General features: G+C 45.5%; 1 protein-coding gene across 1 annotated transcript in view; it reads right to left on the bottom strand.

Moving 5' to 3' along the window:
* PRKCQ (protein kinase C theta) overlaps positions 1-22,596 on the bottom strand; it is a 43,206-nt gene extending 20,610 nt beyond the window's left edge. Inside the window, exons 1-8 of the mRNA XM_048502241.1 lie at positions 22,403-22,596; positions 13,658-13,857; positions 10,724-10,784; positions 7,184-7,346; positions 5,579-5,610; positions 3,539-3,624; positions 3,039-3,168; positions 1,883-1,992 (exon numbers count right to left, since the gene is read on the bottom strand). Coding sequence (XP_048358198.1) covers positions 1,883-1,992; positions 3,039-3,168; positions 3,539-3,624; positions 5,579-5,610; positions 7,184-7,346; positions 10,724-10,784; positions 13,658-13,857; positions 22,403-22,565 — 945 coding nt within the window. The 5' untranslated portion in view covers positions 22,566-22,596. The remainder of the gene's footprint in view (positions 1-1,882; positions 1,993-3,038; positions 3,169-3,538; positions 3,625-5,578; positions 5,611-7,183; positions 7,347-10,723; positions 10,785-13,657; positions 13,858-22,402) is intronic.
* Between the last annotated feature and the right edge of the window lie 2,935 nt (positions 22,597-25,531).

The following is a 25,531-nucleotide window of genomic DNA, read 5'->3' as shown; positions in this document are numbered from 1 at the left end:
ACCTTCACAACTCAAGCGGCAGAGCTGGGAATCAAACCCGGTTCCTCCAGATTAGATACACGAGCTCTTAACCTCCTACGCCACTGCTGGGAGAGAACACAACCTGAATTGTGGAAGGTGATGGGTAAGCAGCAATCGTTGGAAAATAGCAAAAATGTCATTGCTGCTGGGCGGAGTTATGTAGGGTTGCCAACTCAAGATTGGAGATTCCTGTAGATTTGGGGGTGGTGAATGGGGAGGGGAGACAGCTCAATGGGGTATAACACCATAGAGCCCACCTTCCAAAGCACCTATTGTCTCCAGGGGAACTGACCTCTGTGGTCTGGAGGTCAGCTATAATTCTGGGAGATCTCTCGGCCCCGCCTGGAGCTTGGGAACCTTATACTGATCCTCAAACTTCCCACCCATATTAGCCTAGTCTGCAATGCACAATCCTCAAAAGAAAACTCCATTTCGAACTCTCTACCTTTCAAAGAAGGGATCGCTTCCAGATAATAGAGTGTTATGTGCTCCTTACTGGCCCCTTCCGCACACACAGAATAATGCACATTTAATCCACTTTCAGAATTGTCTGAAAGTGGATTTTGCTATTCCGCACAGTAAAATCCATCTTCAAAGTGCATTGAAAGTGGATTGAAAATGCATGATTCTGCATGTGCGGAAGGGGTCACTGTCCCGATCAGTGAGACTTTTCGGATGCAGAATTTAAGGCTTTAGTTTTCTTTGGATGAAAGGGAAAAGGCAATTCATGTCATATCTGTACTATTTACTTTATTTAAATATAGGGCTTTTCCTCACTGTCATTTTCCTCACTTGTAAGTTCTTGTTTCTTGGGGAAGTTTTCTCTGTTCTGCATGTGTTTTGCTCCCTCTAGTGGTCAATTCGATATCACACAGCTTTATGTTGGACACAAAAACCTGCTGTTTAATTCTGCAGGGAGATACGCCAGACATAAACGTGTATGATATTGAATCGACCACTAGAGGGAGCAAAACACATGTGGAACAGACCCCTCCCTCCCAAAGAAACAGGAATTACTAGAACCAGGGGGCATACATTGAAAATGCTGGCGGGAAGAATTAGGACTAATAAAAGGAAACACTTCTTCACGCAACGTGTGATTGGTGTTTGGAATATGCTGCCACAGGAGGTGGGGATGGCCACTAACCTGGATAGCTTTAAAAGGGGCTTGGACAGATTTATGGAGGAGAAGTCGATTTATGGCTACCAATCTTGATCCTCTTTGATCTGAGATTGCCAGTTCCTTAGCAGACCAGGTGCTCGGGAGCAACAGCCGCAGAAGGCCATTGCTTTCACATCCTGCATGTGAGCTCCCAATGGCACCTGGTGGGCCACTGCGAGTAGCAGAGAGCTGGACTAGATGGGTCTGATCCAGCTGGCTTGTTCTTATGTTCTTCTTATGTTCTTATGAATTTAGAACTGAGGTTAATGAGAATGCAGGAAGGTTCATATAAAGAGCCAAAAATCTCTCCTGCAAAAAGCTACCCCTCTCCAGTGGAATGCAACTGAGATTGGTAAACTCACCAGCGTGTGTGTGTGTTAATCTCTCAGTGGCATGGTCTTGCTTTGAACTGAGCTTTCCAAGGCTGCTTTAAAAAAAAAACCATAAGAGATTCTAATCCTCGATCTCCTGGGTAACCTCTAGTTTGGTTCTCTCTCTGTCTCCAAATCTGTCGTTTCTCATGCATAATTTCCTGCACATTCATGTGAGTCGTTTTTTTCTTCTGGAAGCACTGCAGAAGTTTCCCAAGTGGCAATTCTCCAGCAAACCCATCTGCCATAGCCATTCCGAGATCAGATCATATACCCCAGGCCTCTCTGCCCTCTGCCAAGCAACTGAATAATTGCATCGCTTACCCACCTGCTGAGTGCTCTCGATCAATGCCAGGGCTTCAGCCATGAGCTTCTGATTGATGCCACATAGATTTGCCACTTTGCTTTGGCACTTGTGGTGGACGTTCATGGCACAGGCTGTGAAAAAAACACTAAGTTAGAATACATAGATGCCACTTGATACACATTTTTCCTGTGCTTTGCTATGTGAGCCTCTCTTGACCAAATGTCACCATATTTCTCTCTGTGTGTTCATTTATTTAATGTTTCCCAAACCTAACTTTCTTCACTTGCAGCATAATAGCTGTGGGGCCTGCTGTTTTACAGGTCTGTGGACTTTCCTTGCTTCTATGTTCCTGATTCTTTGGGGGGGAGGCCGCCTGCCCGCTTTTTGCTCCCTCTAGTGGTCAATTTAATATAACTTAGGTTTAAGTCCAGCATAAAAACCTGCAGTTTGAATCTGCAGGAAGATGCATTGGACTTAAACCTGCGTGATATCAAACCAACCACTAGAGGGAGCAAAACACATTGTGAAACAGGCCCCTCTCCCATAGAAACAGGAACATAAAAGCAAGGAAAATGGGGATGTGGGAAAGCTTTTTCAGGGTCTGATGTGGCTCAAGCGTCCGCCGAGCGCAAAAGTGGTAGCGCTCCATCCGGGATACGACACATTGAACCTGGACCAACTCATCATGTTGTTTTGGCCCTTTAGAATGCTTTAAAAAGGGTCACTGGCTCATGTATTTTTCTGCTATCCATCTAGCCTTCATTGGTCATTGCAGCAATACTTCAGCGCAAAGAGTTTCCAAATGAGATTCCAGTGAGAAAGTGATGAATGGGAAAGCATTTGCAGATTTGACACTATCAGCCTTGGACTCAACAGGGATTTAGGATGGTTAACGCCCTGCAAAGAAAGTCATTGTTCTACCTTACAGGCTTTTGGACACTGTTCACATTTATCCTGCTGTGCCAATTCGTCATGCCCAGTTTTAGTGGATCATGTCCTTTTTGGCCTGGACATTATTTTCATCTGTGCAGGGTAGGATTTGAGGATCTCCCAGCAATACAACTGATCTCCAAATGACAGAGATCACTTACCCTGGAGGAAATGACGGCTTCAGAGGGTAAAGTGTGTGGATCTTCATTCTGCAGCCCCTAAAGTTTCAAACATCCGCTCAACTCACCATCACATTTCAAGCCCTGCCTCGCGAGGCCCCAGAGCAGTGTGCCACAGTGGTCGCAGAAGGTCGGACTTTTGTAGTTGTAGACTTTAAAGCGGTGGGGCATATCGATTTTGAACCTCTCCTTGTGGAACTGCAAGAAAGGGAGATGCTTGAAGGCACACGTCTGTTGCTAAAACCAAGTGAGTTTCTTTAAAAAAACCAATTATGATATCAAAGATTTAATTTTATGTTGATGTTTAATGGCCAAGCGCTGAAAGTTTAGGGTTTAAGAATTAATATTTGTTGCAAAAGAAACTGGAAGTCTCTATGAAATAAATACTCTATAATTTGGTCAACTTTTGTTTTTGTGTATGCTTTGGATTTTAAAGTAGGAGTAAAAAACTGAATTGAGTTTTTAAAAAGCCTTTTATGGGAAAATATGTGTTGCGACTTTTGCTGGATAGCACATTTATCGGCTGCTTTCGATGATGCCTGAGGTGCGGCGGCATTCAGATACCTACTATGGTTTCTCTGCTGTTGATCGCCGATCCGGTACACTTAGCAATTACTTTATCGATGCACTTCTTGTGAATGGCAGCATTGCATTCTGGGGAAAGAAAGAAGCCCACTCGTTTCTTTTGAAGAAGACCGTCAAAAGCAAGGTAGGGACGAAACTACAGATTGCAATGTGCTCTGGACATCAGAAAGGTGAAGGGACAAACCGCTGTGTGCAGGTCTGCATGGCGAGTGGGGGACTTTGAAATGAACTAAGGGTTGTCAAATTCCACCTGGATTAACCATTATCAAAAAAACTTGGGGGAGGTACACCTGAAGATAATAAGCACCATGGGCTATAAGTGCTAATGTACTCCTAAATATTCCAACACAACTTATAATACATCATAAATTCAGTTTACTAAAGAGTTTCATTCCAGCCTCATAACGGATCTCCAACATCTAATACTAATTCTATCAACATAATATTCAACAATGAACTAAATGAATGGAAAAGGTTGTTTGTCATCAATTACACTTATCCCCAACCAGAACAGAGGAAACAATATCTCTGTATACATTCCAGTCGTAACACCATTGTTCAAGAATGAAATGACTGATATAGAAAATGTGTTTGTAACCCCCATGCTCAGAATGGGTTGACCCAGAAAGGGGTGGAGACCCAAAGCAGGAGGAGGCTGCAGAGCTCATGTAGTTTGGAGGAGACAAGGCTACCAGACTCGGACCTTGATTTGTATAAGCCCTTAACACCTTGTTAAGGTAACTGCAATGTTGTTGGGAACTAGTGGGAAGGTAGTTGTTTATTTTTGCTATGTTGTAAATGTTGGAGTTTACTGTTTCAGGGTTTTTTGTGTTTGTAATGGGTGAGAGTTCTCCTGGAAACCTTCATCATGTTGAATCCTGTTCATCAAGCCCTTGGATTCTTCAGGAGCCAACCCACTTGCAAAGAAGAATTGGACTTGGCAGTATCAGTAGACTGTAAATATAAGGACTTGAAAATGCAACCTGAACAGGACCTTGAAGCGTGATGTTAAATGTTGATGTTATATGTTAAGAAAGTAAACCATTTTGTTTTTAAAGTTTGTTGTTGCAAACTCATTCCAAGTTCTGCCCCACAGAACCCACAGATAGAGGTTACATGTTCTCCGGCTGATCTCTTGCGAGGATAAAAATTGGGATAAACAGCACTGAAGATGCTGAATTTTAGTTGATGTAAACGAGACATCCTTTTTGTACACAGGTATTTGGGCCACTAGAAAGAACGTTCGAGGCCAAACCTTACCTTGTGGCAGATCAGCTCGAGAACACGTTTTCTACATCAGCTATTTTTTCCTCAAACCATGGTGTTATGATTTGAAATGTATATAGAAACATGGTTACCTATGTTGGGGATAAGTGTAATTGCAGACAAACAACTGCTTGCATTCCTTTACTTCATTGTAAATATTATGTTGATAGAATTTGGTTGTATTGGATATATAGGAGATCCATTGTGATGATGGGATGAGGCTCTTTAGTCAACTGAATTTATTTATTTATTTAATTGGATTTATATCCCGCCCTATCCCCACAGTTATGTTGGAATATTTAGGAATACACTAGCACTTATAGGCAATGGTGCAAAATGGGTTGGGATTGTTAAATACCAGCTGGAGACTGGAGTTATGTCAAAATCACAACTGATCTCCATATGGCGGGTATTTGTTCTCCTGGCCAAAATGACTGCTTTGGAGGGTGAACAGTATGGCATTATATCCCTGGCCTTCTGGGCATGCATTCCCATTTGGAGGCCATGACATGTCACAAGAAACCTCAAACATTCATCTACCCTTTCCTCTCTGTGTGTGATTTTGCCTCCTGTGGCAGCCATTTTGTGGTTGATTTTGCCTCCTGCGACAGCCATTTTGTGCTGGCACCCACCATGTGGCCTCAGAATTCCAAAGTTGCCTACAGGCACAAAAAGGTTGGGGATTCCTATACTACACCATCCGCTACACCAAACAATACAAATAATTTAAAAAATGTAATGTAATGAAGTCTCTTACGCCTGCATTGGTAGCCTTGCTTGTTAAGACCCCTGGAATAAAGGGAGGAAAACGCGTTAGAACAGTGTAAACTCTGCCAGTCATATATATTGAAGACGAATGATAATTAAACTTTCCAGAAATTAGCGCAGTGGGTTGAAGCCCCAAAAGATTCAGCCACTCCCAAGAACGAGGGGCTGTGGAAAATATCTTTGGTTTTGTATTCTGCCATCTCTTCTTTGTCCTCCTTTTCTGTAGCTGAACAACCCTAGAAATTATACTGGTATCATAGTGTGATCAGACGTCCCGCTTTTGGCGGGACAGTCCGGCTTTTAAGCAATTTGTCCTGCGTCCCGCGGGTTTTTAAAAATCTCCTGATTTTTGGAAGGCTGCCGCACTGCCTTCTGGGGCGCTCCCCTTTTCCCGCCCTGTCATGGGAGGCTGCCGCACTGCCTTCTGGGGCGCCCCCTGTTTCCCGCCCTGTGACCGGGCGGGAAACCGGGGAGCGACCCAAAAGGCAGTGCGCTCCTGCGGCCGTGTGCGTGGGAGGCTGCTGCACTGCCTTCTGGGGCACCCCCCTGTTTCCCGCCCTGTCACAGGGTGGGAAACCGGGGATCGCCCCAAAAGGCAGTGCACTCTGCGTCCTGCTTTAAAAAGGTGAAAATCTGGTCAGCTTATGGTATCATCACATCTTAAAGTCATGATTTACAAGACAATGTAACTTGCTCGAAACCATAAGATTGCATACAATTCTTAAGTGGGCGAGGGTGTTCTTTGTCTCACACTGCTAGAGAAAGCCTGGAATTTCCCACCTTTGTTTCTGCCAGAAAGTCTGACAGAAATTCCACCCCACACATGGCAGCTTCTGTCATGGCATAGAGGTCCCACCAAAATCTCTCAACAGAGCTATTCATGTATTATTTATATATTTCATTTAAAACATTTATTTACTATTACCCATCTTTCAGTCCTGCAGAACTCAAGGCTTACCATATAAATAAAAATGGTAAAACCTTTGTACTAAAGCCTGTTGCTTTTATTGGTATGTTCAACTGATTGTGTTAGGGTTCAAACCCAGTTTCGGTTAAACTGTCAGCAGGGATTTGTTCCAGGGTCCCAGACCTGAAGACAGAGGAATCAAATCTTCCTTGTGAGGACGTGGTGAGTGGGAAACCCCAGACTTTGGCGCTTGCTTAGGCTGACCAGATGTCCCGCTTTTGGCGGGACAGTCCCGCCTTCACACAATTTGTCCCGCATCCCACGGGTTATTTCCATTGTCCCGATTTTTGGGAGGCTGCCGCACTGCCTTCTGGGGCGCAAGGCAGTGTGGCAGCCTCCCGCGCACGCGGCCGCAGGAGCATGGCCTTTTGGGGCGCTGCCATTTCCCGCCCTGTCACAGGGTGGGAAACGGCAGCACCCCAGAAGGCAGTGTGCTCCTGCGGCTGCGCATGCATGTGTGTGCATGCGCACGCGCGCGTGGCCGCCTACCCTGTCCCGGTTCACAAAAGTGACCATCTGGTCACCTTACGCTTGCTTAGCTTCCAAGATAGGACGAGATTTGGTGAGACTGGGCTGCCCAGTTTAGGGCACACAGCGTGTAGGCAAGGGAAACCCCAAAAGACCTACCAGACAAACTCGTGACAGACGGAGCAGAACGTGGGTTGTGGGAAGAAGGTGGCAGTGAACTCGTGACACTTGACATTATGGATCTTGGCTTGCTTGATTGCCCCTCGGCGCTGATGCAGAGAGAAAAACCCTTCCTTTTCACAGTCGATGAATTCACGAGCATCTGGGAAGAGCACAGAGAGAGTGAAGTCAGGGTTTGATGAAGCAACTCTGTAGTCAGGACCTAAACCAAAATAACACTATTTAAATCAGCTTGACGGCTGCACCACTCGTTTAACAAAAATAGTAGGGCATGCTTCCTAAAAGTGTCATAGGGCTGAAAGATATCAGGTGGTCTGTGTGTGGTATAGCTCTTGTTGGATTGTACTGTATCCTTTTCAACAAAAAGAACTAAGTAAAATTGTAATTTCATCCGCCACATGTTGGACCATCTTTGGTGGATGAAGTTCCAGTTCTACTTAGTTCTTTTTGTTGAAAAGGCTGTATGCAGCAGGGAAGGGTGATCACAGGTAAAAATGCCCTGGCTTGTGGGAACAGTAGAGTGCCAAGAGAGAGTTTTAGCTTGTCTGTCCCTGATGTGTTGTGCAGAGTGGTTGTCTTTGAGACAGCATGAAATGTGAAATTGAAATTTCAAGGAAACATGGCTCAATGGCAGACCACCTACTAAGCTGGCAGAAAGTCCCAGGTTCAATTCCTGGCATCTCCAGTTAAAACGATCAAGTAGCAGGTGGTTCCAGAGACCCTGGAGAGATGCTGCCAGTCTGAGTCAGGCCCCTTCCACCTAGGCCAACAAACCCGGACTGGAGATGGGTAAAAAACCCATTTTGGTGGGGGAACTTTGCATGAATCCTGCCCCTAAAGCGAGGTTGCCCCATGCTACGTCCACCAAAATGGGGTTTTTTACACGAGCGAATAACTGGCTGGGAAGCGCTTTAATCAGCTGTGCTTCCCTTTGTTGGTAGAGGTTCCGCCACTCAGCTGTGTAGCAACCCAGGGTCGCAGGGATGTCAGCATGGCTGTGGGGGTTCAAGCCTGCCTGCCTGTGTAGCGATGCAACTGAGGGAGGTAAGTACCAACAAAACCATGTGCCTCCATGCAAAGGTGTGACAGCAACTCACATTGGTTCTGTGGGCTCTGTTTGCTGCCTGCACGGAAGCATGTGAATGCGAAAACAGGAGAGCAGGTTACTTTATCCCTGTGCTGTGTGGAAGGGGCTTCAGTAATGCTGATCTTTATGAACCAACATAGTTTTAGAGGATAACCATGCTGGTCTGTAGTAAAAAAAGTCCAGTACCCCATCCAAGATAAAGCCTCTTTCCGTACAACCAAAACAAAATGCTTTGAGCCAGGAAATAAAACGTTTCCTCTGCGGAGTTCCGCATGGTTTTTTACCCCCAAACATCCTGAGAACTTTTTATTTGCAGCCTCAAAATGTTTCACAGGCATGCTGTTTTACATCGAATCTTTACCCTGAAACGTTTCCAAAATGTTTTCAGGGCTATGCAATCTATTTCATACTTTTTTCACACCTCTCTGTCACCCCCAAACTTCCTCTTCAGCGCTATTTTCTATTGCCCTGCTCCACTCACTCCATTCCTTCTTGCCTGATTATTCCCACCATTTGTTTAAAAAAACAATTTGGGGGTTGAATCTTCAAAGTTTCGATGATATGCTACGGAGAATGGCAATATGAGGCGCTGAAGCATCAAAGCGTCGATTCCACAGAGAATGTTTTAAAATGGAAAAAACACAAAATGGCGGTCGGGAATCATTTTGAGTGCAGACCAATGGGGGAAGGGGATCGGAACTGTTTTGCAAACACTCTTCAAACGTTTTCGGGGACTTGTGCAGAATAGGCCAAGATTTCCAGGGTATGAGCTTTTGAGAGTCAGATCTCCTTTGGACTGATGGACAAAGGGCTTAAGTTGATATAAAGCAACTTCATGTGTACAAATTACTACAAAGTGATATGCCCTCTCAAGATGGTATGATGTAATTTTCCTGATCGCGTACCCTGGCTCTCCTAATTTCTCCTAAAGCTACTCACCTGCCAAAACCTGTTGTTGTTGTCATTTGTTGTTGTTGTTGTTGTTGTTATTAATTCGACTTAATAAACCGCTCCCCCCCAAAGGGCTCAGACAACTAAGGTTGGTTTTTTCCCTTCCTCAGCAACTTTCGCTGTGTTGATTTACACAGTGTGACTCATACAACTTTGCATACCAAAGTGGAGTCGGCCACAACTTTGCAGCAGAACGCACATTTGTTGCAGGCAGAAAGTCCTAGGACTCTAGTTCCAAAATTCAAATATACTATTTTTCCTTCTTCTGCAAATGCAGCCTCTGGGGTTGCCTTTTCAAAGGGGAGGCAAAGAAGAAGAAGAGTTTGGATTTATACCCCCCTTTTCTCTCCTGTAAGGAGACTCAAGGTGGCTTACAAGATCCTTTCCCTTCCTCTCCCCTCGCCATGTCTCAATACACACATATGCCTTTATTGGCATCAAAAATATAATCCATTATAATAATTAATAGGAGACACATTTGATTAATATGAAAAAATAATGTAAAACAGAACAGAAAACAAAATTATATAAATATATATTTTACAGTACCTAAATGTAACACTTATTGCTAACCAGAGGCGTAGCTCCAAGGGGACAGGGGGTGTGCAATGCATGGAGTGTGGTGAGGGCATTTCAGGGGCGTTCCGGGGGCATGACGGGGGCGTTCCAAGGCAGGACAGGGGCAGAGGATGCACCGGTGCACCAGGTGCTTTCCCCCTTGCTATGCCTCTGTTCCTAATGACACAAAGGTTTATAGTGCCCCGTAGGAAACTAGCTACCTAGATCTGCGGAAAGGCTATTTAATAAAAAGGATGTCAAAGCTGCAATAGAGGAGTTGGCTCTTGGTGCAAGAATAGGGGTTAATAACTTAGCCCGCATCTCAGCATAGAATGAGCAGAAGAACAAATAAGAATGGTGGGGGGAGGGGTTGTAGTAAGAACATGTTCAGTGCCCTGAACAATATCCTGAAACCAAAGAGAGGCATCATTCTAGGACCTGTTCTGTAATGAGGAGGTGATTTGGAGCTTCCAATTGTGCAGAGAAATTCAGATGGCGGAGATCACTGCTATGAACCACCTCAGTGTCCAGACAGGAGTGACATATCTAAAAGGGACGCTCCCAATAAAGCTTTCTTAACCTTCCAATTTCACTGATAAATCATGAACTTACACCAGAGGCCACCGATGCATTTAAACAGCATTGACACCTCCTGGATTGCTCTTGCATGTGGGAAGATGAAATACCCAATAAAAAGGCATATTCATATACTCATTAAAATTATATCATATTTTGAAGATTAGGGTATCTATTTTTTAATTGAACAGAGGTTAGCTAAAAGTCCTTCCCAGTTGATATTGATTTTATGCTCTAAAAATGGATGAGTCCCAACTCAAGACTTTCAGACGGGGAGGGCTGTAGAAATAATGACAAATACATGACAAATAATGACAAATAAATAACATGACAGTAATGTCACTTGCCACTGGCTTCCAGGAAGTATCTGGCATTCATTAGCATTCTGCCTTGCGGTTTCAGTTCTAGCTAAAAAAAGAAAAGGAAAGAAAAGAAAGAGGGGTTTTTTTAAAGAAAAAAGGGAATAATGGTTTTACCTCAATCAGCAAACAATCATTTCAGGAAGATCTTAATAGAAAAAGCTAATGATGATCTCATTGGTGAGGCACAGAAAATAAACAATAGCCACGATCTAGGTGTATCCTTACCATTTTTCAACTTTTGCCATCAGAGACAACATACATGGCAGGAGGTTCTAAAGAGCTATGGGGCAGCTGGGTCTCCAACTATGGCTAGAGATTGGGTTTCCCAGTTGCAGCTGGCAACCCCTGGAAGGAACCTGGGGTGTGGGGCTTGCCTACATCACTTCCAGTTTAAACAGGGGGATGGTCTAGCATTTCACACATTTTCTGTGGTTTTGCCATAAAGCTTTAGCAGAATGCTCGACCATCCCGTGTCACTTCCTGTTTAAACCAGGAAGTGACACGGTTAGGGGCGTGTGATGCCAGCTGCAGCTTGGGAAATGCCTGAAGATTTGCAGGTTTTGCCTAGAAAGCAGGGATGTGATGCCATAGACTCAACTCGCTGAACCCGCCATTTTCTTTAGGGGACCTGATCGCTGTAGTTTGGAGATCAATAATCATTCTGGAAGGAATCCAGACCCAACCTGGAGGCTGGCAGCTTTGCTGACCCTACATGTTGCCCCACCCAGGGGACAATTTTTAATTTCAATATTATTTTATTCATAGGAACATAAGGAAAATCATGCTGAATCAGACCAAGACCCAGCAAGTTCAGAAGTCTGTTCACACAGCGGATGACCAGGTTCAATTTCTACCCTGCCCTTTCCTGGCATAAGACATACTCAGGGCAGATAACAAGAGTATAAGTTTATGTTGTTGAGCAAAAAAATAAAACATAAGCATAAAACATATATATTATCATGAAACGTAAATGCCAGCTTATTTAGGCTGGGAAAAGAGCATGACATGGAAAAATCAATTCCTCTTTCCAGGTGATCTGAGGTCCTGATCACCAGGAAACTCACAAGCACATGTGAACATAATGCTCCATTATGCATGGAATGCTCAGGGGTCTTCTCTGTGAAGTGGGCTTGTAGTGGGCTCTCCTCGTATTTCTCTGTTTACATGCGAGGAGGCACTCACTCTTGCCACAGAACTCTTCTGCAGAGAACTCTCTCAGGGCTGGTTCTCTTAACTCCGCCCATCAAGTAATCCTTAAAGGCACAGATCTCATTATACCCAGTAGTCAAGATGACTTAAAGCCCTTTAAATTGCACATATTGATATTACTGTTTCAAAAATAATCCCCCCCCCCAAAAAAAAACATGAAAGACGCAAAGCAATACCCTGGACCACAGGCTGCTAAGGAAGAGGACCATCCTAGAGCTGATATTCTCTACCCCTCCCGTCCGCTCCACACATACACACATTTCCAGCTGCTGCTATCATAGAACAGAAAGGCTTGTTATTTTCAAGCACTTTTTGTTATTATTATATCAATATCTCAATATCTCAATATGAGAATTATAGGTCAGTGTGTTTTGGCTAAGCCTATGTGAGTGAGCTTCTTTGCTGTGACTTGAAGCAGCGGCAATATGGAAGGGGAGGGGCAAGGGAGAAGGCATGGATGGCAGTGTGAGGGAGTGGGAAGGCTGGCTGTGGGTGGAGGAAAGATGTCCGGGGCAAATCTGCTCACAGGCAAATCTGTCCCACTCTGGAGGTGATGCAAGTTAAAATCATGCTGGAAGTGGTCTTGCTTGCCACGGAGAGAAGGGAAAGTGAAAGTGGAGCTTGAGGAAATAAGAAATCTTGCCGTGACGGACATTCACCCCCATCACGTAGCAGACACCTTAAGCATAATTGGCCAGTGTGTATTTTGGCCTCCTGTCTAGAAGATGAAGAGATAGACAGCTGTGTTTTATGTGCTTGTGAGGATCCAAGTCCTCTGCCCAATGATGATCTTTAAAAAAATCAACTTAGCAATAAGTGAGATTCAGCACATCCCAGATCCCCAGATTATATTATCGTAACAATAACCGTAAAATGGTATGGGAAGTTCAGCAACAGTCAACAGAACTGTGATAGGATCTGCACAGATACTACATTGCTGCATTACTTGATTAAATGTGAGGAGAAAATTCCCCACTGACGCATCACATCATTCAAACTCCAGGTCATTTTTATTACTGTCCATCATTACTTCATCCCCTCCAAAAGGGATTTTCTTTCCAAGCAAAAGCTATTACAGCCCAATTTTTCACGCTTTTTTCACTGGGTGTTTCAGTCCTGCAAAGAACAGGCTCCATCAACATGATGCATTGCCCACTTGGAGAACTGTGGAAAGCCTTTTTGGCAACCCTGAAGTATTTGTCATCCCAAAACCAACTGCATTCTGATGTGGTATATTCACAATCTCATCTAGAGTAATTCTAAGGCTATTTTAATATCCTAAGAATATGAACAAGGGTTCCACACAGGGTTAGCAATGTCCACGGGCACCAACATACAAACACCTTTCCTTTTTAGAAAGTGGATGAGGCTAAGAGAGGCTTTTTTGTCCTGCTGGAAATTTGGTTAGTTGCTGGAGATTTGATGGACTGTACAGCTTTTTTGAAAAGTTGCTTGTTGACAACAGCCACCCCAACACAAGGATCTGTACTGGGTGACTGTGGCAGCCATTTTGTGGCTGGCTCTTCCTCCTGTGGCAGCCATTTTGTGGCAGCCATTTATAGCTATGCCCACCACATTGTGTCAGTACTCCATAGGTGCCCGAGGACTGGAAAAGATTAGCAACCCCCCACCACATTGTGTCAGTACTCCATAGGTGCCCGAGGACTGGAAAAGATTAGCAACCCCTGGTTTAACGGCTCCGACGCTTACCCATATTTCTGTTTTCCCATTATTCTTTTTACACTTCTCCGCCACCATGTTGAGTTCAACTGTCGTTTCAGAGACCATCTCGGCACTCTTGTCCTTCACGATGATGTGCATGACCCGTCCCTTGTGGATATGTGCATCGAAAGTGCTGTTCCAAGGGGGATACATGGTGGGCTTCTTCTGGAGGTACACTTGGCCATTCTCTAGGATCAAAAATGTTATCATTTAAGATCACGTAAGCCATTTCTGCATGGTCCAAATATCCTGGGTTGAGCAAGAGCAAGAGATATACCTCGTTCCATACAAGAATTTTGCACGGTTCCCGGTCCTCAAGCGGGTTTACCCCCCAATACCCCATCCCAGGGTATTTAAAAATCACCAAATTGGCGATTTGTATTGTCGAAGGCTTTCACGGCCGGAATCACTGGGGTGCTGTGTAGTTTCCGGGCTGTATGGCCGTGTTCTAGCAGCATTCTCTCTGAAGATCCTCTGAAGATGCCAGCCACAGATACAGGTGAAACGTCAGGAGAGAATGCTGCTAGAACACGGCCATACAGTCCGGAAACTACACAGCACCCCAAATTGGCGATTATTTTCCGAAATTTTGGGGTGAGCCTGCTACTGTGTAAACACCACAGGAGCAGAACCAGTTTATTTTTCCCACCCGGCTGCCTGATCTCCCCGCCTGACGTTCATTCAAGTTGCCACTCAAAAACAGCAGCCAATCAGAAAGCAGGACACCGGGCATACTCAGATACACTTGCAATGTCAATACAGAAGTCCCTGGCTCGTGAGAAAGAAATCGGAGTATTCCCTCCCGGTCTTCACTCGATTCCTTCACAGAAATGGGCAGCCACGCGAAGGGAGAAACCAGGATAAAACAGACCCGGATTGTAAGAAACCGGTTGTAAGAAACCTTTCTATGGCTACCAATCTTGATCCTCCTTGATCTCAGATTGCAAATGCCTTAGCAGACCAGGTGCTCAGGAGCAGCAGCAGCAGCAGAAGGCCCTTGCTTTCACATCCTGCACGTGAGCTCCCAAAGGCACCTGGTGGGCCACTGCGAGTAGCAGAGTGCTGGACTAGATGGACTCTGGTCTGATCCAGCAGGCTCGTTCTTATGTTCTTATGTTCTTAACCAGGTATGATTCTGCCGTGCAGAAACGGCCGTGATGTCATCTTCCTCTTTCTCAGTTTTTGGTTCTGTGTATTACATGGCTGCTTGTCTCAGTTGACTGATGGCCTGCTGAATTCTTTTTGGATGGCTTTTGGGCTGCTGCTGTTTCTGATTTAGTTGCCAACTGTAGGTTGAGAAATTCCTGGAGTTGGGATGTGAAGCTTGGGGAAGAGCTCAGCAGGGTGTAATGCCATAAAGCCCTCCAAAGCATCCATTTCCCACAAAGGGAACAGATCCCTGCAGTCTGTAGATCTGCTGTAATTCTGGAAAGTGAGGATGATGTATGAGTCTGAAATTGTGTGCATCGAGGAATGCTGCTGTAAATTTCGTTGTGCGTGCACAATGACAATAAAATGCTTATGCTTATGCTTATGGAAGGTCTCCAGGCCCCACCTGGAGGTTGGCTACCCTAGATTAGTGGCATCAGCTGGCATTGAGAAAGAACCAGGGAGGAGATTAGAAGAAGAAGAAGAAGAAGAAGAAGAAGAAGAAGAAGAAGAAGAAGAAGAAGAAGAAGAAGAAGAAGAAGAAGAGTTTGGATTTATATCCCCCCTTTCTCTCCTGCAGGAGACTCAAAGGGGCTGACAATCTCCTTGCCCTTCCTCCCTCACAACAAACACCCTGTGAGGTAGGTGGGTCTGAGAGAGCTCCGGGAAGCTGTGACTAGCCCAAGGTCACCCAGCTGGCGAGTGTGGGCTTTCCTGCGTATTATTGCTGCTGTAGCTCACCACACTTCCAGAATTGCTACCCCCATGATTCATGGGACCCCACACCCCAGAACAATGTTGTGTGTGTGTGTGTATCTACTGTGCATGGTAGGAAATTGGTGGAAATTACCTCCTCCCCTATCTGAAACATCCTTCCAATGATGGAAAACCACCGCGGGGTACAAGTCAATATTTTAATCAATGGTATTGGTTTTAATGCACTAGAATGTACATCATGATTTTGTTGTACGCTATTTATGGCACTGCTTTGGGAGAAGCTATTACCAAACACCTTCATAGACAAATCGCAAATAAAAATATTTGCCTGTTACCATTAATGTGCAGAAAGCAACAAAGGAAAAAAAAAACAGGTCTGTGCTCTGAAGTAGAAGAAGCAGCAGCGTTTGGATTTAAACCTCACTTTTCTCAACCGTAAGGGGTCTTACAAACTCAACCGTAAGTGGCTTGCAAACTCCTTAAGAACATAAGAACATAAGAGCAAGCCAGCTGGATCAGACCAGAGTCCAACTAGTCCAGCACTCTGCTACTCGCAGTGGCCCACCAGGTGCCTTTGGGAGCTCACATGCAGGATGTGAAAGCAATGGCCTTCTGCTGCTGCTGCTCCTGAGCACCTGGTCTGAGCTCCTTCTATTCCTCTCCCCACAAGAGACACCCTGTGAGGTTGGTGGGACAGAGAGAGTTCAGAGAACTGTGACTGGCCCAAGGTTACCCAGCAGGCTTCATGTGGAGGAGGGGGAAACAAACCTGGTTCACCAGATTAGAGTCTGCTGCTCATGCAGGGAAGAGGGGAATCAAACTCAGTTCCCAAGATTCAGTCCCACCTGCTCTTAACCACTACACCATGCTAGTTACAATCTAAAGGTAGAAGGCTGTTCCAATGAAATAATGGAAGTATAAGGAGTGTAGCCAGTTTCTCCACTTCTGTAGAATACCTTCCATTGACATCTTCAGTTCTCTGCCACCACTTCTGTAAGGTGGAAGCAGGCAGCTTGGGGGATTGATGTGCTTTCGATACAGTGACGACACTTCTGGCATAGACCCAGAAGTAACATCATTATACTCAGGGGCGTACGTGCCAGAGGGACAGGGGAAATCTGCTGTCTCTGGAAGCCGCCTATCAGGTCACAAGGGGGCGCAAAATGGCCCCCCACACCGAAGCCTGCCACGAGCCTGCCAGGTGCTCCTCGACTTGAGGGCCCGGCGCCGGCTCGACTTGAGGGCCTGGCACCCCTCGATTTGAGGGCCCTGGCGCCCCTCGACTTGAGGGCCTGACTGCCAGCCCAGCGCCGGCTTCTACCGGCCTCCTCACATCTACTGGAAGCCGGCCTGTAAGCAGGGAGGCAGGGGAGTGAAGGAGCTGGTGTCAGGTGCCTTTCGAGCCCATACCCCAGCCTCCCTGCAGGCTTGCAAAGGTAGGTGGTCCATGGGGGGGCACATGGGGAAGGGGCACCCAGAGCAGGTGTTGCCCCCGGGCGCCAATTCCCCATGACACGCCTCTGATTATACTGGGTGACACCCTAGGATTCCAGCAAAGCTCTATGGTGGAACCATAATGCTTCAGGGAATCCTAGAACACCACCCTGGCACAATCATGTTTCCTCTGAGAAGTGATGCTGCAGCACTGAGCAATGCCAGGAACTGCTACCATGGGCAAGATGAGCAGAGTGGTTGTCTGTGCCGACAGGAGCGGAGTGACCATAACCATGCTTCCTCTTTACTTCTCCCCTGGTGATCATCACTTGAGGACTACTGCAACAAGCGATAACGGTAATTGGGACCAATGAACACACGATGCAGCCTTATATTGCCCAGACCTTTCGGTTCATTCGGAGCTAAGCTGTTTGTCTTGTTGTGCAGCCAAAGAGGTAGTTCGGATATGGGTCATTCTGCGTGCAAACCAGATGCTCTACCGCCATGCAACACCTTGTTCCCCATCACTGACCAAGCATGTCTGGCCACATATAGTTCTATAGAAAACTTTGCAAGCTAATAAAAGCCCTCTTTGCACCCCGTAACCACAAACACACCTCTTGTCATCCCCCGGCCTAAAGACTGACAACATTTCATTCCACCTCAAACTTTCATGCACCGGAATCCACTTTTTCAGACCCAACACGCGGATCCTCTCCATGGAGTCATTTCATTCAGGAGCATCAAAACAGTTAAGCAGGGCAACGGGGCCATAAAATACCGGAAGCGGCTTGGTGGTTCAGTGTCCAATTTGCAAGCAACAGACCTGGAGTTCAATTCCCGGCATCTCCAGTTAAACAGCTCAGGTAGAGAGTGATGTGAAAAGCGCCCCTCTGCCAAGACCCTGGAGTGCAGCTTGCTGCTTAGACTATCACATGGCTAAGACTGATAGAGAGTTAGACTGAGCATGTGCAGAGTGCAACAAAGAGCAGACTGGCATGTGCTACATGCCAGGTCTGCCTGACCAATAGGTATCAATTACCTGGTCACTGACTTCTGACCTCACTAACTAATTAGCATGCAACAATTAACTCCGTCATTACTGGATGGTGTGACTGGCATTTGCCAAATCCCATCACTGTCCCCAAATCTGCAGGAATTTCCCAGGCCAGGGTATGGCTTCCTCCTGCACTACCCCCTTTTCCTTCCATAAGGGAAATGTGATCCTCTCCAGATCTGTCAGCTATTTTCCTAACAAGACATCACAGTGGGTGTGCGAAATGTGCTGCCTTCGCTGACCTTTCCCTGTTGCAACCAAATGCATTCTCTGGGGGCCTTATTTTTAGCTCGCCAGCCTTTCTGGACTGTCATGTCATTATTTGTATTTTATTATGTCAACAACGGCATGCAGAAAAAAAATACTTTGTGTTATCTGCCATGGCTTCCCAAGCAAAGGGGCGAAACTGGAACTGCTGGCCTCTTGGTTGGACCTGAGGATCCGCTAGAATTACAGTTCATCTCCAGACTACAGAGGTCAGTTCACCCGGAGAAAATGGATGCTTTGAAGAGATGCCTCTGGCCATTGTACTCCACTGAGGTCTCCCTAGGCTCCATCCGCAAATCTCCAAACGTTTCCCAACCTGGATCTGGCAACTCTACACCCCGTAGCCCACCAGTGGCCAGAGGGCAACTCTAACCCAAAGGAGGTCCTTGGGGCCACCTGGAGGCTGCCCCCCCACCACTGAAAAGTCATTTAAAATTACCGATTAGGATCGGGCCCACAGGGCAGGGATCTTGCCTCCTCATGCCTTTTCAAGCAGCAAAAAAAGCCACATGGAGAGGGGGTGCAGTCTTGAAAAGATATGGTACGGGGGTAGGGTTAATAAACCCTAAAGGCTTGCAACTATAAAATTGGAAATTTCAATAACAACAACAACAACAACAACTACTACTACTACTACTACTACTACTACTACTACTACTACTACTACTACTACTACTACTACTACTATTATTATTATTATTATTATTATTATTATTATTATTATTATTCAGAAGGCAGCCCTGCTGGGATCCACATGAATACTACGCCAATACATTACAACTTCCTAGGCCTCTAGGTGAGGCTCAAATTGTAATGAAAGCCAACAACCAGCTGAAGATCTGGCAGCTGCGAAATCTACAACAACAACAACAACAACAACAACAACAACAACAATAATAATAATTCAGAAGGCAGCCCTGCTGGAATCCGCACGAATACTACGCCGATACATTACAACTTCCTAGGCCTCTGGGTGAGGCTCGAATTGTAATAAAGGCCAACTACCAGCTAAAGATCTGGCAGCTGTGAAATCTACAATAATAATAGTAATAAATAATAAAAAAATAAACCCTAAAGGCTATTCTGAGGCTGCTATGTTGAAGGTCAGAAGCACTCCAGGGTCTTGGCTGAGGGGAGCTTTTCACATCGCTCTCTACTTGGTCCCTTTGACTGGAGATGCCGGGAATTGAACTCCAGGCCTGTTGCTTGCGAATTGGAAGCTGAACCACCGAGCCGCTTCTGGTATTTGACAGCCCCATAATGCTCCTGAATGAAATGACTCCATGGAGAAGATCTGCATGTTGGATCTGAAAAAGTAGACTCCAGTGCATGAAGGTTTGTGGTAGAATGAAATATTGTAAGTCTTTAAGGCAGTGGTTCTCAACCTTCCTAATGCCACAGCCCTTTAATACAGTTCCTCATGTTGTGGTGACCCCCAACCATTAAATTATTTGTGTCTCGGTTCCAAAGACCATCGGAAATATGTGTTCTCCAGTGGTCTCAGGCAACCCCTGTGAAAGGGTCATTCGACCCCCAAAGGGGTCGCGACCCACAGGTTGAAAACCGCTGCTTTAAGGGGATGACAAGATGTGTGTTTATGGTTATGGGGCACTAAGAGGGCTTTTATTAGACTGCAAAGTTTTCTATGGAACTGTAGGTGAAGAGTGCCTGAACATGCTTGGGCAGTGATGGGGAACAAAGTGTTTCTTGGTTGTAGAGCAGGGGCGTACCTAGGCAAACTGGAGCCCTGGGCAAAACCTGAGTTTGATGCCCCCCCATGGGCGGCCAACCTCTCCCACGGTAACCAAACAATGATTTTTTGCACCAGGTTGTTTCAAAGTCACCATCACATTATAGAACATGCCCCAACTCACAAATCTGAACGCAGCAGAAATATTTTTTTGAAAATATTTTCAAAATGCTTTCGAAATGTTTTATTACTGCTATGAAAACATTGTATGGTGTTGTATCCAATCCCCCCAATTGGGGAAAACAGCATCACTTTCAATGTTATTTAAACAGGGGACCCCAGACTCTCCCTTTAAGATGGATTTAAAAGGAGAATCTGGGCTCCCTAGTTTAATCTCCCTAGTTTAAACAAGTGATGCTGGAATTCACCCCCAAACAGCATTATTTTTAGTTTAAACGACATTGAAAGTGATGCTGTTTTGGGGTGGATTCTCCCCCACCCTGAAACAGCATCACTTTCAATGTTTAAACCAGGGACCTCAGATTCTCCCTTTAAATCCATGCCGAAGGGGATGGATTTAATAATAACAATAATAATAACCTTTATTAGGCATTGAGAGAATAAAAGAAAGAAAGAAAACAAGCATTGGCAGGAAGGTGGTGGATTTAAAAGAATCTGGGGAAATTTAGGGGGTGCCTGCTGTCAGGGGTGCAATTATTAAGATAGCAGCACCAAAATTTCAGAGTATCTTTGTGAGACCCTATGGATGATACCACCCAGGTTTGGTGAAGTTTGGTTCAGGGGGTCCAAAGTTATGGACCCTCAAAGGTGTAGGCTACATCTTCTATTGGCTCCCATTGGAAACAATGGGGGATGGGGGCACTCTTTTGAGGGTCCATAACTTTGGACTCCCTGAACCAAACCTCACCAAACATGGGTAGAATCATCAGGAGAGTCTTCTGAAGAATCCCTGAAATTTTGGTGCTGCTAGCCTAAAAACAGCGCCCCTGCAGGCCAAAAATGGAAAAAACACTGAAAATACAAAAAATCCCACAAACAAACCTACGCCCTGGGCAACGGCTGCGCCCTGGGCAACGGCCCACTTTGCCTAATGGGAGGAATGCCTCTGTTGTAGAGTGTCTGGTTTGCATGCAGAATGACCCCAGTTCAATATCTGAACTACCTCTGTGGCTGCACAAGACAAACAGCTTAGGTCCGAATGGACCAAATGTTCTGGGCATCATCCAGGTGGAGATCTTCTGCTATTATAACTCATCTTCAGCCAACAGAGATCAGTTCCTTCAGAGAAAAAGGCTGCTTTGGAGTGTGGAATCTATGGCATTGTGCCCTGCAGAGGTCCTCCCTTCCCCAAACTCAGCCCTCCTCAGGCTCCACCCCCAAAATCTCCAGGAATTTCCCAACTAAGAGCTGACTACCCTGGCTGTATCACACTGTACCTGCCGAGGCCCCTTACCTTCCCCAAACCCGCCATCCACAAGCTCCACCCCTAAATCTCCAGGAACATCTCAAGCTGGAGTTGGCAACCAAAGTGCAAAGTGGAGGGGAAAAAATTAAAAGGCCTATGTTGTGATATTGCTTCCAATAATTCAGAAGTGGACACCAGTCCCCTCTAGAAGAAGAAGAGAAGAAGAGTTTGGATTTATATCCCCCCTTTCTCTCCTGCAAGAGACTCAAAGGGGCTTACAATCTCCTTGCCCTTCCCCCCTCACAACAAACACCCTGTGAGGTAGTTGGGGCTGAGAGACTCCGAGAAGCTGTGACTAACCCAAGGTCACCCAGCTGGCGTGTGTGGGAGTGCACAGGCTAATCTGAATTCCCCAGATAAGCCTCCACAGCTCAGGCGGCAGAGCAGGGAATCAAACCCGGTTTTTCCAGATTAGATACACGAGCTCTTAACCTCCTACGCCACTGCTGCTCTAGCAATCATCAGAAACACAATGGTTCTCCCCAGAAAGGTATGAATCTTTCCTGGGTTTTCCTGGAAGTGACATCACACCCCCACCCTGTCTCCTTCTGGTTACCAACCTGGGTCTACAGCCCTATTTCTCACCCATGAGAGAAAATAATGGGGAAAATATGGGACAATCAAATCTTTCTTTCTTGGGTGAAGGAAAAACAGCCTAGGGAAGGCAAATTAGAACTGGACAAAAAATGGGATATTCTTTGTGCACCCATTCTTTGGCCTGGTCCACATCCCATAATTTTAGCTTTAAAAAGAACAAAGGGGAGGAAGCCACCCCTAACTCAATGTAATGCATGGGGTCCTGTATTCTGTAATACAAGCTGGATTCTTATTAGATCTGAGGTGCATTCCTTCCTCCAGAAATTGCCACCTATACGTTTGACTAGCTTACACCCATGTACAGAAAGGAGCACATGCATGCTCAGGCCTGCTTACCAGCGTCCACTGCTTCCTTGACCATCACAGCGCAGTACGGGTCAATCACGTCCCCTTGGGAAGGCAGGTAGGGACCACTGTCGTAGTTCGACAATCCGATCCGGAGAAACGGAGACATGTTCCACGGTCCTGAGTTGAGCAGAAAGTGGATGTTATTAGACATGCTCTAAAAATTCCCTGCTGGACTTTATCATGCCCGGCGCACCCGAGGTTTCAAACCAGAAACCCTTTATCCCTTCTGACAGGACTTCCCCTCTCTGTCTCCCTCAGCCTGCTGAGTTAGCAAAAGTTGGCCACACAGCTGAGCTCGGGGGGCCAGCCACGTCGTTTGATGCGTTGGCTCAGTCGAGGGGGCTGGAGGACGCTACCAGGCGAAAGCTTGGAATAACATCCCATTGATTTTGCTCAATGAAAAACAGCTGCCTCAGAAAGGCATGAAATGAGATATTGGCTGGGGCAGGCGGGGAAACGCATTTGCCTTGCCTACTCTAAAGTTAGCCCAAAAGTCACCAGCAGAGAAATGCAGAGTAACTTCTGCTTATATGTGATGCAGCGAAACCCCACTCGGAAGCCTGACTGGTTCAACACGATGCCGACAAGCGTGTTATTTATATCGTGGATGGAAATGAAGCCAGCCGGCTAGAACCCTTCCCCTAAAAATTGAAAACGACAAAAGATCAGCTCAACTCCAAACCGCAAAGAGGAAAACAGCAGGTTCGTAGCAAGAAGACCAATGAGAAAGCATCGCCAAGGAATTCTGTCCAAAGATTCTTGCCCTCTCTATGGTTTAATGTCCAACCCAAAGGTGCCTTTCCTCTCCAGCCTGATTCTTGGTTTAAAAAAAAAGTCTGCTGGAAAATCTTCCGAAGAAGCTTAATGAACTACGTTGGCACTTATTAACTGAGGCAAGAGTAATGATTGCACCTTGTTGGAAAAAACTGATGAAGGTTTTAATACAGAACTTGGGGGAAATAAAATTAGAGAATATGCAAGCCTGGCTAAACTAACAAACCTTGTGAACAGACGGTCAGAACAGGAATTTAATGAGAAACGGGAACTATCTGAGGCTGAATTGGCAATGTAAAAATAATAAGGAAGAATATTAATGTGTTAATGATCAAGATGCAAGAAATTGTCTAGGAATGACATTGTAGAGCCAATGGATGGAAGGTAGTGAATTTTAAGACTGTATAACGTGCTCTGTGGTACGGCGTGGCAGATCCCAAAAATCCCATGGTTAGTGAGAGCGGGAAAACCCCTATGTTTTCCCCCACTTCATGGTTCCCACTACTTTCGGTCCCCCCAATCCTTGAGGGCATTTCTGGGGGGATCTATGGCCAACTTTTGTGACAAGCACAAAAATATTGATATAATAGAAAAATATCAATACAGAATAGAAATATCAATATAAAAATTTAAAGGGCTTTAAAAGCAAAGTTGGCAATCTTGAAATGACTGGGAGAGACCCGGAAGTGGGGACAGGCAAGCTGCACCGCAGGCAGTGGGTCACCTCCTCTTGTGTAAACAAAGAAATGAGAGGGGACCCCACTATAAAACCCTACTGTGCAGAAAAAGATTTCCGAGGAAAACACTCCATGCACAATGGGCCATAGAATTTTGCAGCCTTCCCAATGTCCAGGTATGTATGTATGTATGTTCAGAGGTGGGATCCAGCAGGTTCTCGCCAGTTCCCGAGAGTGGGTTACTAATTATTTGTGTGTGCCGAGAGGGGGTTACTAATTGGGTCTGCTTTTCCGTTAGAAATTCCATTAGGTCCAAAAATCATAAAGTCCTGTTGTTTCCTATGTGGCTGGTTAGCGAAGGTAGAAAACGGGATAATTCTCCCTATTGGGCTGTTTTAAAAACATGTTTTAGAAATATGGTACAGTTCCTTGTTTCAGGAAAGTATCCTTCTTTTGATTTCTAGAAACAAAATTAAGTATTTGAAAGTATTAAGTATTTGACAGGCAGTCAATTAGAGGAGAAGTAGTTGTTTCTGTTGGCAGTAGAGGATAGGACTTGCTATAATGAGTTTAAATTATGGACAGAAAGATACCAGCTGGAAATTAGGAACTTTTTTTTACGGTAAGAGTTTTTTACAGTAACAGAGAAATTATTAATGCCCCGCCCCCGGAATGCCCGGCCACGCCCCCGTTGTGCTCCGCCCATCCCCATTGGCGCTATGCCACTGTTTGAATCCCACCACCATGGGAACCTGTTACTAAAATTTTTGGATCCCACCACTGTACAGTGTGTGTGTGTGTGTGTGTATGTATGTATGTATGTATGTATGTATGTATGTATGTATGTATGTATGTATGTATGTATGTATGTATTAGATTTTTAGACTGCCCTCCTCTGAAGGCTCAGGGCGGTGAACAACATAAAATACAATATGTAATAAGAGCGAGTCATATTAAAACCAATACACAATGAAAACAATAAATATTATAAATAGGAACTATATAGCAACAGTAACAGATGGTGATAACCCCCTCCCTTCCAACCCTGAGCTGCTCACTCCAACAAAGAGACCAACCACAAGTATGATTTACATTTATTTGAAAACACTCCAATCTTGCTTTCCGCTCCAGGTTGGGAAATTCCTACAGGTTTGGTGGTAGAACCTGGGGAAGGTGGAATTTGGGGAGGCAGGGAACTCTGCAGTTTTCTAATGCCATAGAGCAGTGGTAAAGAACCTTTGGCACTCCAGATGTTATGGACTACAATTCCCATCAGCCCCTGCCAATTGGCCATGCTGGCAGGGGCTGATGGGAATTGTAGTCCATAACATCTGGAGTGCCAAAGGTTCGCCACCACGGCCATAGAGCCTGCCCTCGAAAGCTGCCATTTTATCCAGGGGAACCACCCTCGAAAACAGCCACTTTCTCCATAGTCTGGAGATGAATTGTAACTTGGGAAGATCTCCAGATGATCCCACCCAGAGGCTGGTAACCCTGTCTCTCCGTATCTCTTCCAGTCAAGTTGATTCCTCAAGTTCTGGCCAATTTCCACAACAATCGAATTGTCTTCAGATTGATCCCTGGAGAGGCGGCATATACATTTTCTGCATTACTGTATAAACTATGAAAAGGACTACTGGCCAGACCTGGAAGCATCTTGTAGTCG

The sequence above is a fragment of the Sphaerodactylus townsendi genome, linkage group LG06 (genome assembly GCF_021028975.2).
Source record: "Sphaerodactylus townsendi isolate TG3544 linkage group LG06, MPM_Stown_v2.3, whole genome shotgun sequence".
In the NCBI taxonomy this organism is placed as follows: Eukaryota; Metazoa; Chordata; class Lepidosauria; order Squamata; family Sphaerodactylidae; genus Sphaerodactylus; species Sphaerodactylus townsendi.
This window is presented reverse-complemented; position numbering and strand designations above follow the sequence as displayed.